This window comes from Panicum hallii, chromosome 5 (genome assembly GCF_002211085.1).
Source record: "Panicum hallii strain FIL2 chromosome 5, PHallii_v3.1, whole genome shotgun sequence".
NCBI classification, from domain to species: domain Eukaryota; kingdom Viridiplantae; phylum Streptophyta; class Magnoliopsida; order Poales; family Poaceae; genus Panicum; species Panicum hallii.
In genome coordinates, this window is record NC_038046.1 from 23884374 (window position 1) to 23900526 (window position 16153).

General features: G+C 41.5%; 1 protein-coding gene and 1 long non-coding RNA gene across 3 annotated transcripts; one reads left to right on the forward strand and one right to left on the reverse strand.

The window, feature by feature from the left end:
* Positions 1-3263: 3263 nt before the first annotated feature.
* LOC112893981 (ABC transporter F family member 4) lies at positions 3264-10783 on the reverse strand. Its single transcript, XM_025961532.1, has 8 exons — positions 10193-10783; positions 10007-10069; positions 8504-9214; positions 7122-7256; positions 5872-5955; positions 4963-5019; positions 4743-4829; positions 3264-3779 (listed from the first exon to the last, which is right to left on the reverse strand). Exons 1-8 carry the CDS (start codon positions 10694-10696, stop codon positions 3492-3494), a joined length of 1929 nt encoding a protein of 642 aa, XP_025817317.1. The 5' UTR covers positions 10697-10783; the 3' UTR covers positions 3264-3491.
* A 1981-nt stretch (positions 10784-12764) lies between these two features.
* On the forward strand, positions 12765-15523 carry LOC112895390. 2 transcript variants are annotated; one of them, XR_003229186.1, is made up of 5 exons: positions 12765-12968; positions 13059-13113; positions 13205-13288; positions 13403-13499; positions 15284-15523. It is a non-coding gene; the product is annotated as an uncharacterized LOC112895390 (long non-coding RNA). The 2 variants fall into 2 exon arrangements; XR_003229185.1 differs by having other exon boundaries at positions 12767-12968; positions 13587-15514.
* Positions 15524-16153: the final 630 nt, after the last annotated feature.

A 16153-nucleotide genomic window follows, 5' to 3' on the forward strand; every position in this document is an offset into this window, starting at 1 on the left:
TTTTTAATGAGGCAGCCATTGCATCAGCTCAATCTTTGTGTTAAATTTTTTGTGTGATATACTGATATGCATTATTGCTCTTGTGTGTTTTAAAAAATTTAAGATCAGCTACTTGTTCTTAGTTGATCAAGAGTTTTTACCCTTAGTGCCTGGGCCGGCACTGGCACGACGTGTTGGCCGTGCTGACGGGCTGGCGCGGCACGGCTAACCCTCTGTCGTGGCGTGCCATGTGTTGTCGGCTAGGCACGCAGTGCCGGCACGGCACGGCACGACTAAGGCATCGTGCCTAGCCGTGCCATGCCTAGCCATGCTGTGCTGTATAGGGTTTAGGGCCGGGTCGTGCCGTGCGGCCCATTTGGCCAACTATATCCACCGCTACTCGGTGTGTCTTGTTCGTCGCCATCACCCCAATATATGAAGTCAAAGATTTAATCAGCTTGATTAAAAGTTACCGCCTTTTGCTCTTCTCCCCGCATCCCACGGGCCAAAAAGGACGCATGTTGAACAGCGCGTGAGGGTCGCGGCGAGGAAGCGCGGTGGGCACGGGAGAGGGATTTGCCGTAGCCCACATAGCCTCGATTTTCATGCAATGTATAAATCCAATCAAAAATGCTTTATTTCACAAACCAGTTATCAAAATTAAATTTTGATTCCATCATTGCGTTTCTTACGTCAAGATCTTCAAAACTAGACCACATTTGACTATATTTAAATTTTTCTAAAGCATTTTTATTTATTCCAAAAAAATTTATTTTTCTAAAGTATTATATTTTGTTCTGGAATATTTTTCATTTTTGAACCAACTTCTATTTTATATGAAATACATTGGGAATATTTTTTTCTATTGAACATTTTTATTTATTTTCAAACAATATTTATTTTTTAAAACACTAGCTGTTCCTTGTAGTACATAGGCTATGCATGCAGCAGTGGTAGGATATGTGCTCTGCGATAGTATAGCAGCCGATCGCGCGTGCTGAGAATAGAAGTCCCCCAGAAAGGGCGGGGCTGCTGCTTCTGGCCCGCACGTCAGGAGGCACGTGGTAGGCCCCACCTTATCTCTTCCCGTCTCTCGCCTTCTCCTCTATTCCTCTCTTGTCTCTCGCCTTCTCCTTTGTTCCTCTCTCGCCTGGCTGCTCTCTCTCTATTCTTTCCCATCACTCGAATTTTTACCGCTGCTCGGATTCGCCATGGGCAACGAAGGGCGCCACACTGAGGAAGAGGTCGTCGTGACACCCGTCGCCACTCGAGCTAGCACCACCCATCATCCCGTTGCTCTACTTCTTGAGGGCACCGTCAAGGCTGTGGTGGGTGGCGGCAGCGGCGGCCAACGACAACATCGGCCAGATGGTCAACGGTTAGAAGACCGTGCTACTCTCAGCACGCCGACATCATGAACCTCAAGGGACTCAGTCATCTGATACTTCTTGTCAGGGTATATGCCCACCATGTATTTATCAACGGGTATTTGAACAATGGATAGAATAAGTATTACTGATGATGTTTTTTAGTATATACTATTATTTTGTGATAGATTTTTCATGTGATATGCATCTATCATCTGAAATAGATAGAACAAGCTGTCTAGTATTTAATTGCTGAAACGATAGAACGTGCGAAGCACGCCAACTGTTCTAGTTGCATAATAAAGGGACAGCGTAGTTGAGATCTGGAGCAAGGACAGTGCATGATGTTCAACCCAAAGACGAAAGCCATTAAACTGTAGAAGCTAAGCCTGAAACTTTGCAAATGTTCAGGAAATGAAGTCTGACAATCTAAGCCTCCGACCTACTGCCTCGCAAGGTGATTCCCGAATAAAATACCAGGCAAAAATACATCTTTGCATAGAAACATTGCTAAGGTAAGTACAAAAAACAGCAGTGTTCCCAACTTTCCAGCAAAAACTGCTCACAGAATGATAGCAACCAATTGGTTGTAGGCCACTGTAAAATGCTCCCATATATCATGAAATAGTCGCCGCATGCCATATTAGAAATCTTGTGGACGTTCCGTGGGAAACAGATACATCAAACTGTTGTTTGTTGCCTGTTGGACAAGCTGCATATGGTTAAACTAACACATGGCATGAAACTGCACTGCAGAGTACACACCAAAAAGCAGTGAAGTGAACCTGCCATGCCACAAGCTCAGCAAATAATCATATATATCTTCTGACTCTTGCAACCATACTTCCATGTACTCATTGAGGCATTGATGATGCCTCTTCAGTTAATCGCAATCACAATGGTGCCACGGACCAAAATGGGTCATGGGATCATGCATTCAGAGCTTGTCTCTGAACCACTTGAGACACGACACTGAAATAGATAGAAGCGGCTCCATAAAATCAGGACCCATCATATGCTTGTACTGTCTGCCCAATTCAGCAGCAACATATCTTATTGGCCAACCACACTATTCACCTATCTTTACCTCCATGGTGGAACAATTCATGGCCCAACAACCCAATGTTTTTTTCCTTCAGCCCGAACGGCCCAAACCCGACCTGACCAGGCTGGACTTTTTGTCCGAGCCCAACCCGACACGTGACCCAACAATACGTGGTTTGGGTTAGGTTCGCATCGGGTAAAACACAATTTTTAAAGTTGGATCGGGTTTTTTGTTTCAAGTTAAGAAAAATTAGCCCGTGCCTAGCTCGATTTTTTATGGCAGGTTGTAAACTTCAACCCTTGCCCGGCCCAAATATTGGTTGGCCGGTTTTTCTTTCCGGATTGATCGGGTACAGCGGCCCATAAACAAATCTACGTGGGAATTGGAGAGGCATGTTGTCGAGGGGTAAGAGCAAAATTAATAATACAGCTGGCTGTGAGAATCTTTACAGCTTATCTCTCAGCCCACTTGTATAATAGTTAGTTTTTTTACCATAATCCACTATCTCTTTCACTAAGTTTTATGATTTCTATGTCGAAGCCGACTAGTTTTTCACCATTAATACATGATCCACTGTCTCTCTCACAAAATTTTACGGTTCTTGTGTCCTCTTTCTCCTCAACCTAGGCTTGTCCTCTTTCTCCTCAACCTCAGCATTCTTTCTCCTCAACCTTAGCATTTAAGCTGCCTCCGTTGCTCTAAGGCTGAGACTCTGTATGGTTGGATTTCGTTCCTGCCTATCGGACGGAGGAGGCCAGCAGGCCAGATGTGAACGCTTTTCCTGCGCGGCCTAAATCTAGCATTTCCCAAAAAAACATAATCTAGCAACCATAAACCGTAGGCATTTATGTCAACTGGTAATGGCAACAGGGTGGTCTCCAAAAAAGAGTGAATAAAAGGTGATGGCTACGCATTACAGCAGACTGTATCAGTGGCACCATGAATGGAAGTACCGGAGCGGCTGGGGACTCCAACCAGTAAAGCGAGTTGGTCGCATATTAAGAAACGGGAACAATGCAATCCTACATCACTTATGTACAAAATCCCTACACGTCCCTGCTTCCTAAAGCCAAAGACCAATCCGCAACATGCCCACACTTCTATTCCTGATTTACTGCAGGGGAGGGTTCCCCTGGCTTGGGCTTAACGAACGACTTCTGCTTCTCCAGCGTTGGCATGTAGGCCGCGGTGCTCTTCCGGAGAGGGTCGGCAGCGGGCTTGTCAGGCTGGCCCCGTGGGCTCGTCAGTTGCTTCTCGAGGATGTCAAACTTCGCTGTTGCCCAAGGGGCGGTTCCCACATTCCCAGCAGTGCTTGGGGCGTCTTCAGTCAGCGCTGTGATGGCATCTCTTGATGAAAACCATGTGTGGCCGCAGGAAGTACACTCAAGCTGAAAACCAAAGGAAAATAGTTAGGTCAGTTCCCTACATGAAATTCATCCTTCTAAATCAATCAATTAAAAGAATCCAAGTTGACATGGCGTCATGTAAACATTACATCCGTTGAGCAGTACCAGTACTATTGTGGAAATCCCTTTACATACTGAACATCCTTCTAAATCTATTTCGAGCAATAAGAATCCAAGTTCAACAGCACATCATGAAAACAGTATATCTGTTAAGCAGTACCAGTAGAACTGTTGAAATCTCTTTACACACTTAACGTCCACTAAAGAAGTTTGCAGACAGAACTTCTTGTTCACCAAAGTTTTATACCCTTGGGAGTGGCGCAGTAGCATGGATTCAGAAATAAATAATCTGTTATCTCATCAACATTGGTTACAGAATGAACCTAAGGTCCATTTTATTAAGACTGCCACCAGCATTTCTATGTTTCAAGGATCAAGAATTACCAAGCCAGTTCTAACCTAAGGTTTAAGTCTTACCTGAAAGCATCTATGTTCCTTATTTTTCACTGAATCTGCTGGTTCTAACCACAGCTGATACTGACTGCAACAAGTCCAATTTACTCTGAAGAACCTTGAAAACGTATATTAAACTCCCAAGACTAAGAATGGGATATCTAACATCATAATCTTATAAAATCAAGCTAATTTACACCCTATGGGGTCTACAACCGAGTTAAAACTTTTTGTAGTACATGCTAAAGAAAAAAGAAACTGAAACTTTGAGATGTTCCCTCAAACTGCAACATAACACTACCATTTATTATTTTGCCCCAAAAAATAAATATTTATTTACAATAGGTAAATATGCAGACAGTATGAGTGGTATGTAACCACTTAGGAAAAGTCAATGATACAGCTAGGAACAAAGTAAAGCAAAACAAGTTCCATCTTGTGTCAGAAAACTGGTATGAAAAAAAGAGAATACAACATGAAAGATTTTCAGACCTGATAGCGATCTCCATGACCTGCATGGATAATATCAGATATGCCAACTTTCTTTTCGCTGCATCTTTCACATCTTGTATCAGTCATCTAAGTAAGACAATTGACAAACTTAGATAATCATAGAGTAGATGAGTTACATGTGAAAAATTCAGTTATAGTAATGAATATTCCTCTTTGTTCTCTTCACTGGTTACTAGTTTACAAAATATATGTACCATACCTGCAACTGTCTTGACTCTTCTGGTTCAGATGTTTTTTCTGCTGAAGTCAAACCAACCTGAAATGTTGTAAATACTAATATAAGCACTTTGTGGCAAGGGTTTCATGATACAGTGTGATATACAGCTGGAAAACGTTAACAGATACAAGAAATTATAAAAACATTTCCTCAGAAAATAAGAATAATTTCAGTAAAACATGGGTCCAACAGTAATTCGTAAATCTACGCTACTAGTACTTTAGTATACTCAATACATAGGTACTGAATACCATGTTCTTGCATGACCAACATGACAACACACAAACAGCATAATGGTGCTAAGAGTAACAATTCATAGACAAACAACACAGATGGTCACCAAGTAATTTACACAACCACTGTGTAGAAGAAGAGTATTCTCAACCATGTACTATCATCCAGGGTGGAGCAAGGAGGATGTCTAGGATTAGAAGAGGGAACTGTGCCCCTTATACATAAGGCTACTGTTATTTGGTCTTAGAAGGCTCAGGTAAAAACTCCCTCAGAAGCCAACTTAAATGTAAACTGAAGGATATAGAGAACATAACATTTATGGGCTTATGGAACATCAACAGTAAAAGTATAACCTAAAAGTCTACAGTAACTGCAGAAATTTAAGCATTGGGCACTTTTTACACAATAATATATTACAACGCTGCCATATCACGCTGTTTCATGCTGCAACAGCAGTCACCCATGTTGCCACAGGATGCTAAATTGTCCTATCAAATTTGTCAATGTAAATGAAGTTGTCCTATCAACTTAAAATAACTAGAGTGTGAAGCTATTGGGACAAGGATGAAAATGATTTCAGTCAACAAGGTAATGAAGATAGGATATCTGGCTCCTATAATAACCAAAAATGTAAAATATTTAAAATGACAATTAGACCTTTAATTCATCAGGGGACATAGTTAAAAGAACTGGAGGATCAAGCTCCTTGTCCATCAGTCGGCTGCGTAGTTTAGAGCTATTCTGTATGATAACCAAAATAACCATGGTAAGTCCAACATTTAAATAATAACAGTAGAAACAGATTCAAAGAACTATTGAAACAAAAACAGAAATAGAAACAAAGAGAAGTATAATCCAGCGTGAGTTATAATTCTTGATACGGAAAGGGGACCTCGCATGAAATAGTTAGGGTGCATATAATTGTTATCATCCTGATAATCAGACACAAGTATGAACACTATAGCAATAGCAATACAAATATCCTCAGAAATATAATATATAATTTCAGATTAGTAAATGTTATTGGTTTACAGTCTCATAGTCTGAACACTGAAGAAGACGGTTGGATGCAGAAATTTGCTTTTTATGTTTTAACATGAAATAATAACTAGCCTAGTCCATACAGAGTTGGATTATAGAAAAGGTCTATTATTCACAGCATTAATATGTGAACAATGATCGGTGAAGCTTGTGTTTTTTATATTGTAGTTTGGTGAACGTGCAAAGCTGATACATCTTATGGAGAAGGTGAATAGGTGACATACAGATTGTTTTCACTTTATCAAGTTCATCAAGTGGCAGTACTGCAATAACACAGAAGATGCCATCGGGCTATTTTGTTTACAATTGCATTCAAGTGGATCACAGTTTACGCGGGCAAGTTCTATTTAGTTGTACAGGACACAAAAGCTGTGTGTGGAGACAGTAAATGGTGATTGGATAATTGGAATGGCCAAGGTTTTGGCAACCATAGCATCAACTTTAAACTTATTTGTTGTAGTACAGTAACAGATTATTGCTAGAATCACTGCAAGTTATGGACTCCTAAAAATGTGCAACGGAACAGATCTGAAGCAAGCTAACATAACTATACAATTGAGGTTGCTTGTCAATAACTTTGCAGTATACACAAGCACTGCATGCAGAGAACTAAAGGTTCTCAAATAGGACAGTTTTAAAACTAACAATTTAGGTTGGCCAAACATAATAAACAATCTGAATTGAAATATTCTATGTTTTCAAGATATAAAACCATGTTGGAAAATAAGAATATATGTTGGCACATAATGAATGCATGCTTGAGTACAAACATACATTCTCTGCAGTAATACACCATCAAGATTGATGGTATGATAACAGGTAAGCATCTGAAGTTATCAAGTGGCCCATGATAAAAGCATGCATACCTTGATGTTGAACACTAGCTGTCTCAGTTTCTGGTTATACTTCAAAAAGTCATTGCCTAGAGCTTCATATGCAGATCTTTCTAATGCAACCATTATTTGAACAACAACATCAGGTGCATATGATTTTTCATTGTCCTGATTGAACAGATAGAAAATCATCGTTATAAGAGGGAAATGAAGGATCAACAAATGTACAGAAACATGGAATGAGGGATGCAAATTGCAAAGTGCCAAACAGAAGGCTAAAGGCATTGGCAAACATACTTTTCATAAATATAAACAGTAAAAAGAGTAAAGTTACAAATATAAATAGAAATATGAGACCTGAGACATGTTCTTTATTTGAAGAAACTGAATGGATTCTAGAAGTATGCACATAAATGCAGACAAAGAGGATAGAGATGGAGTTAACCCAAGCAAGAAACATTATGCTGACACTTCACATTGTGGAAGAATTTATCCAAGTTCTGCCCAAACCATGAGATTTCTTAATTCATTGAATAAAAACAATTAATCTGGGCTCTCAATCCAGGCACATTTCAAAGAATACATAATTTGTAAATGCCAAGCTCAAAGGGACCACAATCAAGCAATGTTGATATTTTTAATGATCATCCTTCCAGTTATCCAAAATTAACCAACTCAAGCAAAGCTTATATTATAAGCACTAACATGATGGCCATCACCAATGAGAGACATCATGGTTAATTGCATTGCTAACATATGGTTGGTGCTTAAAAGCCATAATTAGTGCTTGCTGAAGAAATCATACTGACCAGTGACAGATATAACAGAGATAATTTGGCAGACTAACAGTAAATACCCCATGCCACAAATTCAACATTATTCAAGCATCTAAGTACATCTCTTTTCCCTTCAGTCTATAGGAACAAATAAGAGACTATTTCACAACATATAGAGCGCAATTTTTGCCATATTAGCAAGCCACAGCATCAACACAACCATCTACTTAACTGTGAGACAGGCTTTAAAGCCTCACATCTCAGATAACTTATTTTAGCAATGCATGTTAATAAATAAATGTAGCCTCAGAAATCCATTGAAAATGACATGCCATTCATAACATAAATGGTTCTGGATCATTTCAAAATTCTATTTCACAAACAAATGTAGGATCAGTTTAGCAGCCATCAGAGTTGGTTATGTTTGCTAATTAGTAGTGTCCCTAGGTGACAGATGCTTCATTTGGTAAGTTGTACAATGACCTAGGAATCCTTTGGCATTACTTGCAATGAGTTAGGGGACCTAACCACATAATGGCATCAACATTTTTACTGACGAACTAGAAATATGATTCATGGAAGGCAGATATAATATGCAAGAGTTTAGAATATTTGGATGAAAACGAACAAGTAACTTACAGCAGAACCAACATCCTTTGCAGATGAAACGTTAGTTGAACTTTTAGTAGCAGCATCAGGATCAGCATGAGATGCTCCGGCACTCTCCTTTGATGCTAGTGGAATACAATCTACCAATTTGTCGAGCCACTTATCACGATTTTTCTCACCGTAAAGTGCTTTGTATCTGACAAGGATATCATAATTCCTTAGATTATCACTTCCAGGTGTCTCTGCTTTTGGAAACTGCTCAGATTTGCCAACTAGAGGCTCTCTCGTTACATCTATAGGGTTAGCAGGTCTTTTACGTAGGACTCGTTTATTTGATAAATGATCGCTGTTGTCCATAGGTGTTTCTTCAGGTTCAAGGTCAGGAAGCTGCCCAATACGGTCTATTGTTTTCTTAACAAGGAGATCAATCTCTTGTTGCTTGTTATCCTCATAGTCCTTGTCCGTTAGGTTCCAAAGTTTCTTCTCAACTGCATCGTAGACCTTCTGGACAATAAATCCAGGGTGTTGCTTTCGACTGGGAATCTGCTTGTGCTGAGGAATGAAATGGACCACACATTTGTGCATAACTGACTCTGCAGGCACATTATCGATATGAAAACTGTAAAATAGCTCTCTCGTGTCACGTGCTACCCAGTTTCCACCACCCTTTTTATCAGCCTCTTCTGGTCTATAAAACCATTGGCCAGTCACATTTAAGCTACCCTCTGTTTCTGTTATATCCTGTTCCAAGATAAGTAGCATGCAAATGTGTTACAAAAAATAAAATATCATAGAGAATCATAGCAAGTAGGTATCTGTATCAAAAACTAAAACTAAGGATCACTATATTAAAGTTCTGGTTGTAAAATGATAAGGGACTTTGGCCTCAGCACTAGCAAGAATGGGTAATCATTCCAGTCAGAGAATATAAGGTAACGCTGACATTAAACTGCTCCACACAAAGGTTGGCCTCAGCTTAGGGTCCATTTACATCCATAGCAACATAAGAAAAAAAATATCAAACCCAGAATGATGCCTAGGAGCAAGCACTTAGTTAATGTTCACGAAAAATGTCAACTATGATGTCCATTTTCCAACACTTCAAAGCAACAGTTTGAATTTAGTAGTAACAACCAGATGCAGGGAACAACATAAGCAATCCAAAAAAAACTTGGCATTATGATTTATGACATTTAAAGGAAGCATTTATGCGAATACTGTGAGGTCACATAAACAAACACCTTGATACAAATCTATGTGAATTACAGTCTAGGCACAATGCCAATTTGGAAATAGCACAAATGAGAACCTAGCCTAATCACATGTGCCTAGTTAATTATCATTCATAGTAAAATGAACATGTCTATCTTACTGGTATAAAGACTCTGGTCAATCAAATTTTGACAGAACAAAAACATCAATAGCTGCAAACTCATCAAACTTAATGAAGTAGCCTATGGAATCCTACAAACAAATCGAGTAAAAATAATGAAATAACATTTAAATTGCCGAGTCCCTGATCTGATCGCAGACCTTGAGGATGGCGACATAGGGCTTCTGAGTGCGGTCTTCAGGCGTGAGCAGCACGGGATCCTCCTGCACGATAAAGCCCACAGCAATCACCCACCGGAAAGGAAATAATCCGTGCCTCCCGAAACCCTAAAACCACACAACAGGGCGGAAATGAGCAAGTGGGAGAGGAAGGAGACGGCGGCTTACCAGCTCGAAGGTGTTTCCCTCGTACTCGAAGGAGTTGTAGTGCTTCTTCTGCTTCTTCCCCTTGCCGGTGACCTTGACGGGGTCCCCTACGGGCACCGCCTCCGTGTTCTCCTCCTCGCGGGGCTCCTCCTCCTGCGGCTCCTCCTCCTCGGGATCCTCGTCCTCGCTCTCCGGCTCGCGGCAGCGCTTGGGCCGTCCACGGCGCCGGCGGGTCTGCGTCTCCGCCTCCTGCTCCCGGCGCTCCTCCTCCTCGGCCCGCCGCATCGCCTCCAGGTCCTTCTCGTCGTCCTCCTCCTCCTCGAGCTCCACTTCCTCCTCCTCCTCCTCCTCCTCCTCCTCCTCGTCCGCGGCGGCGCGGCGGCGCTGCGGCGGCGGCGGCTGCGGCTTCCTGGGATTGGTGCCCGAGGAGGCGCCGCCGCCGCCGGAGGGCTTGGTCTTGATGGGCACCTCGTCGTCGTCGTCGTCGTCATCGTCCAGCTGCGTGAATCGGCGCCGCCGCCCCATTTCCTCGCGGCGGCCGATTCGGGGGTTAGTGTCGGAGGGGGAGGTGGCACGGGGCGGAAGAAATGGGGATCGGAGGTTTGGGCTGGGCTGGGACGTATGGTTTGGGTTTAGTCGTTTAGCCCTCGAGGGAAGAAAGGAACGGACAAGTCAGGAGTGGGCAGGTCGGGTCCCACATGTCATAGCAGCTTTTCGATATTGAAAATAAAAACAACGGGTTTGCTGGAGTCCGGGCGGCCGACGGAACTTTTCCATCGAATGCTCGTTGAAATAAGATATCTGTAATATCGAAAATATACAGATGCAATGTTGAAAGATATACCAAAAAACTAGTTAAGTTGGTTGGTTCTCGGATACGAAAATTCCTGCCGCAATATAAATATTATATTTCATGCAATATTCACCATAAAACATGCAGAAATAATAGTTGCAATATTAAAGATCAACCATTAAAATGTATGTCGGAACATCTAATTTTTGTATCTTAGCATTTAGCTAAAAACAGACACTAATCGTATTTTTCTTGACCCTTGCAAGTTGCGACTCACTCATGACGCTTTCCGTTCCACGATAAGAAAAAAGGTAATTACAAATGGACATTTCATCATAAATTAAAGGACAATACATCTTCATGCATCTCAACGCAACGCAAATCCATCCTATATATTGCTTTCAACACAAAGTGATATCCAAATACTCTCTCCGTTTTTCAAATTATAGATCGTTTCAATTTTTTAAAATATATAGTTTTTCTATACATCTAGATATCCATCTAGATATCCAAATTACCATGATTCCTGACCAATCTCGCAACCGTGCAATGCTTTTTGCCTACGCCGAGATAGTGTTGCCCGTCAACTTGCTGCGCAGCAGGGCCAATTCATGCGTGGGGGAGGACAGGGGGTTGGACTCTGGCTACCTCTACGCTGCTTCTGATTCTAGTCTGACATCGATAACTTTCTCAACCTGTGAAGCAGGACACAGTGTACGTCGATCAGAAATACGCACATAGTATTTGTATTTCACAAGGAAGAAGGGTCATCCTTGCCGGGAACTAGCCGATCAAAGAACCAAAGCTATGTCGTTCAAAAAAAAAAGAAAAGAAAAGAAAAGAGAACCAAAGCTATGGGCTACGGCCTGCACAGTGCCGAAGCGCTAGCCGCTAGGCAGCAGCTGCATGACTCGCAGGGAGGGAAAATTACGGAGCCTGGATTTTTGACTCATCGCAGAAGTAGAACGGCAGGTAGGCGCCACGTGCTAGCGTCAGGCACAACCGTGTATGTGTAGTTCCAGGCTTCCGGCTAGAAGCCCACAATAATATAATTTAATTAATGCCACATGCTGCATGTACGGAATATATCTTGGACGTTTGATTTCTAACGGGCAAACTCGAGATAGCACGCATCAAGGAAAATGAACTGTACACAAGAGCACAATACATACTGCATGCCGTAGCCAATAATAAAAGACAGACGCACGTCACGCTGCTTCTGTCTTTTATTATTGGCTGCCGGTGTGCAAATTAAACGCACACAAGAGCACAAGATGGAGATAGTTATTGATCATACAGCTGGCTACGGCATGCAGTATCTTCATATGAAAGGATTTTATATGCACAAGAAAGAATATATGTTCTATAGGCATTGGTTGGATTTTAATTGAGGTTCTAAGGGGTGCATCGCTTACTGAATCAATTATATTTCCCTTCTTCTTTGACTCCTTTGACCAACCCACACCTCAGTACCTCACTCGGTTGGGGTACGGTTCAAAAATTTAGGATTCAATACAAAAGATCCTTTCATCAAGAGATCCGGTTCAGCCAAAGATCACTAGTTTTGTAAAATAATAGTGCAAGAATACGGTTCAACAAGGGCCTTTTTATTTTGGAAAAGGTTGCTTCTATGGGTTGCTGGAAAATCTAGAAAAGTTGTCTTTGTGAATTGACTTTTGAATTAATAAAATATGATAACGACTCTATTACAACCAGCCGTATTCTGGTCCATTTGCACGGCCACTGCATCCATCATCCGTCCTGCATCCAACAAGGCAACGCGGCCGGCCCGACCATGTGCCGCTGACCAGGTGGTCCCACATATCAGGTAGAAGGGGGAGAAATTTATTCAAACCGTTTATTTCCTCTGTTCATCCTCTCTCTCTAGAGTTCTTCTCTCTCTCCTCCGCTCTGGGGGCATCCGCTTGAATCCCCACCATCGGCGCGCAGATCTGGACCCCGGAAGAGCATTTTCGGAGGGGTTGAAGCACAACTATGTCCTAGGTAAGTGTTCACTCCTTGCGCCCCGTTTGCCACATCCATTCCCCTCCCCGCAGTCAATTGATTTCTGATTTTTTTTTTGTTTTGGTGGAGGTCATCAGAGAGGGCATTTGGATTCGGGGACGACAGGAAGCGCAGATCAAATTAGGTGAGTTCATGCCCTGCGCAGCCCCAAATTCATGTCTCCCTTGCCCTGCGTGAGTTTTTTATTTTGATTTGGGGTGTTTCTGTGTGCGGAGATGATCGAAATCCCGGGGTGATTTCGCAACCATCGGCAGTTCGTGGGGTTGAGGTTCTCTCCATGATCCTGGTGCAGCGATCAGGTGAGCGATTTTGCCCCTACGACCTCAACCCCTCCACACACCCCCCCTCCCCCTTCCTCCTAGCAGTCGATTTTGACTTTTGGTTTTTGCGTTTTGTTTGGTGGAGCTCATCAGTGAGCGCATCTGGAATCCGGGATGCCTGGAAGCGCAAATCATCAACAGCTCGCGGCTCTTTGTGATCTGATATGATGGAAGCTTAGGTCAGAATCAGGTGAGCGATGCCCCATCCTTCCCCGTGCCTCCCCCCTCGCACCTGTGACTGGATTTTTGACAGGGGTTTTTCTATCCATGATGCCAGGTTTTTCAGTGTTGGAAACGAAGTTTTGCGGCGGGGGGGGGGGGGGGGGGGGTGTTCACATCCAGCGGAAAAAACGCATAAGCTGAGTCAACTAGATGCTTCTTTCCCTCTCAAAGAAGCATGTGCTATATGATTTTCTGGATATTTTTTAGGCTGACGATAGCCCAACGATCATATATCAGGTTGAACGAATAGGAACGAATAGGCTGGTGCTTTTTACTTAGGTTATGGTGTTTCTTTACTTAGGCTGTGTCTTCGACTTATTGTATATTAGCTTTTTCTGATTTAACAAAACAACTCATGTTGTCATTTGTTAGTTCAGCAGACGTGTTTTCATAAGTACATATATAGTTATTCTAGTTATTTTTCATAGACATATCTAGTTATTTTGAACATGCCTAGTTATTAGCTTTTTCTATTCTGATAATTTATTTTGAACATGTCTACTTGTTTCTGAACATGTCCATATATAGGTGTACAGCATCCCTGAATAAAATATGCTTACCTTTCTGAACATAATTGCTTAAGCGAACATACTTGTTCTGCTATGAAAAATTGTTAATAGAACTAGAGTTGATAGAAAGGGCTGAGTTTGTGTGTTTCATCTCTCACTCTGCAAATCCTACAATCCCTTTGGCGTGGTGGTCTCCTTGATGCACCTGACTTAGCCATTGGCTCGCCCACTATCACTACTTCATTTGGTAATGTGCAGTTTTTTCCAAACACACGCCAATTACAATGCCAAGAGCACAGAAGCACAAATTTGTGCGACATCATCCAATGCAGTATATTTTTTTCTCTCCTCTTTTTTCCTACAGTACTATTATGCGGTGGTTAGGCAATAATTTCTTTTTAGCAGAGGCAAATTTATGCATCTCATTAGGCAATTTCATTGAATATTTAATTTACATTACCCCCAAGTCATATTCAGGTTAAAAGAATCCCCCACCTTATAATTTGCTATCATCGAATTCAGCGGCTGACTTGGCTTCTTTTTTTCTCCCCTCCCATGCCCTTCCTTGTTACGACAAACACAATTTTCCTGTTGTTCCCTTGTTAAACCTGAGAGGCGTGAAGTTTTCGTATGAATTGAGAACCCAATCCACTTCACATACGAGTTGTAGATTGAATCCTGCGCCTTCTTGCATAGTGCAAAATAAGTGTGCGGCGTTGGAGGTGTTGACCAAATCTCTTCCACAATTGCTACAACTTAGGTGTTATCAGCAATTGCCTGCGTATCCTAGGTGTTTTCAGCTAGATTGTTGCCAACATCAGCTAAATTATTGCCAACAGAAACTGTATCATCGGAAACTGCTGCTGGCTCTTGATTTGGAACATGCTCAATATCATGTACTGCTCCCTCTCCAACTATTGCCTGAGTGCAATAGAGTGGATTTGCATCTGACACATCTAGAAAATTATAATCAAATTCTGGTGGAAGCTCGTTGAAGTCCATTTTTATCGTCTATATCCCTTGGGCTACTATTCAGCAAGTCACAAACTGATTAGACAGCAGCAACACCAGAGCGTTTTTTTACATGCATCGAAAGCAACTAAATGTGAATCATCAGGCAATAATGTACTGTTAAACAGGCAGATCAGTTATTTTATTCAGACATTTCCTGTATGTCAACTTTTTCTAGTTTGTTCAGCATCACAATCAATCTAATCAAGCATTTTTATCCGCATTCAATCAGGCTCTACAGCAATGGATTCAAATTAGGTTCTACATCAGTGGATTCTACAAGAACACATTTCTCCAGATTCTTACGCACACGGTTTAATTTTGGTGCTGTAGCAATTCGATTGTAATTCAAAGATAAATTGTTTTTGCATTTGTGGAGAATTTTTTTCCATGGATCTATCTTGTTGCTGGAACTTAGAAACAAATTTGCAGATGATGGCAGCATAAAAAGACTTTTTCGATCTGTGTGTCACGCACCTTGTCTGTTGCGTTTTCCTTTTTTTTCGCTTCGATCATGTGGCTGTCGGCGAAAAAAACTTAGTTTTGTGGACCCGCAGGATTGAAATGCAAGGAAAAGGAGGTGTAGGCGGGGGTTGCCGAAACATGAATGGGATAATAATACTTTTTAAAAATGGATCGGCCATATGGAAGGTTATATTACGGCCGGCCGTAAATTAGCCGGATCCATAAAATATAATACATGTAGTAATACGTCTTAAAACATCCAGGTTCAGTGACTTTCCTTTGTCATGTCACGCCTTAACTTTCTCTCTATCCATCGGCCAAAACTGTTCATTAGATTACAACAAACTCTTGAGCTTAACCTATACGATACAACACATAACAAACTAATCTAGGCCGGTACATCTATATCTCACGTGCACACATATCTGTTACATGATGAGAGAACTACTTTACTGTGTTCGTTTCCTGCCCTCTAAATTTTAGACCTATTATATCAAAGAGAATCTTGTCATTTAGAAGTATTAAATAAAGTCTAATTACAAAACTTTTTGCGCAGATGGGTGCTAATTCGCGAGACAAATTTAATGAGCCTAATTAATCCATAATTTGCCACAGTGATGCTACAGTAATCATCCAC

What these genes read in the sequence shown, in the direction of transcription:
- LOC112893981 (XM_025961532.1), bottom strand. Translation starts at nt 10,696, where the DNA reads ATGGGGCGGCGGCGCCGATTCACGCAGCTGGACGATGACGACGACGAC. An exon ending in CAAAGGATGTTGGTTCTGCT is followed by an intron (nt 7,257 to 8,503) that starts GTAAGTTACTTG and finishes CTGTTCAATCAG; the next exon opens with GACAATGAAAAATCATATGC. An exon ending in TGTCCCCTGATGAATTAAAG is followed by an intron (nt 5,020 to 5,871) that starts GTCTAATTGTCA and finishes ACAACATTTCAG; the next exon opens with GTTGGTTTGACTTCAGCAGA.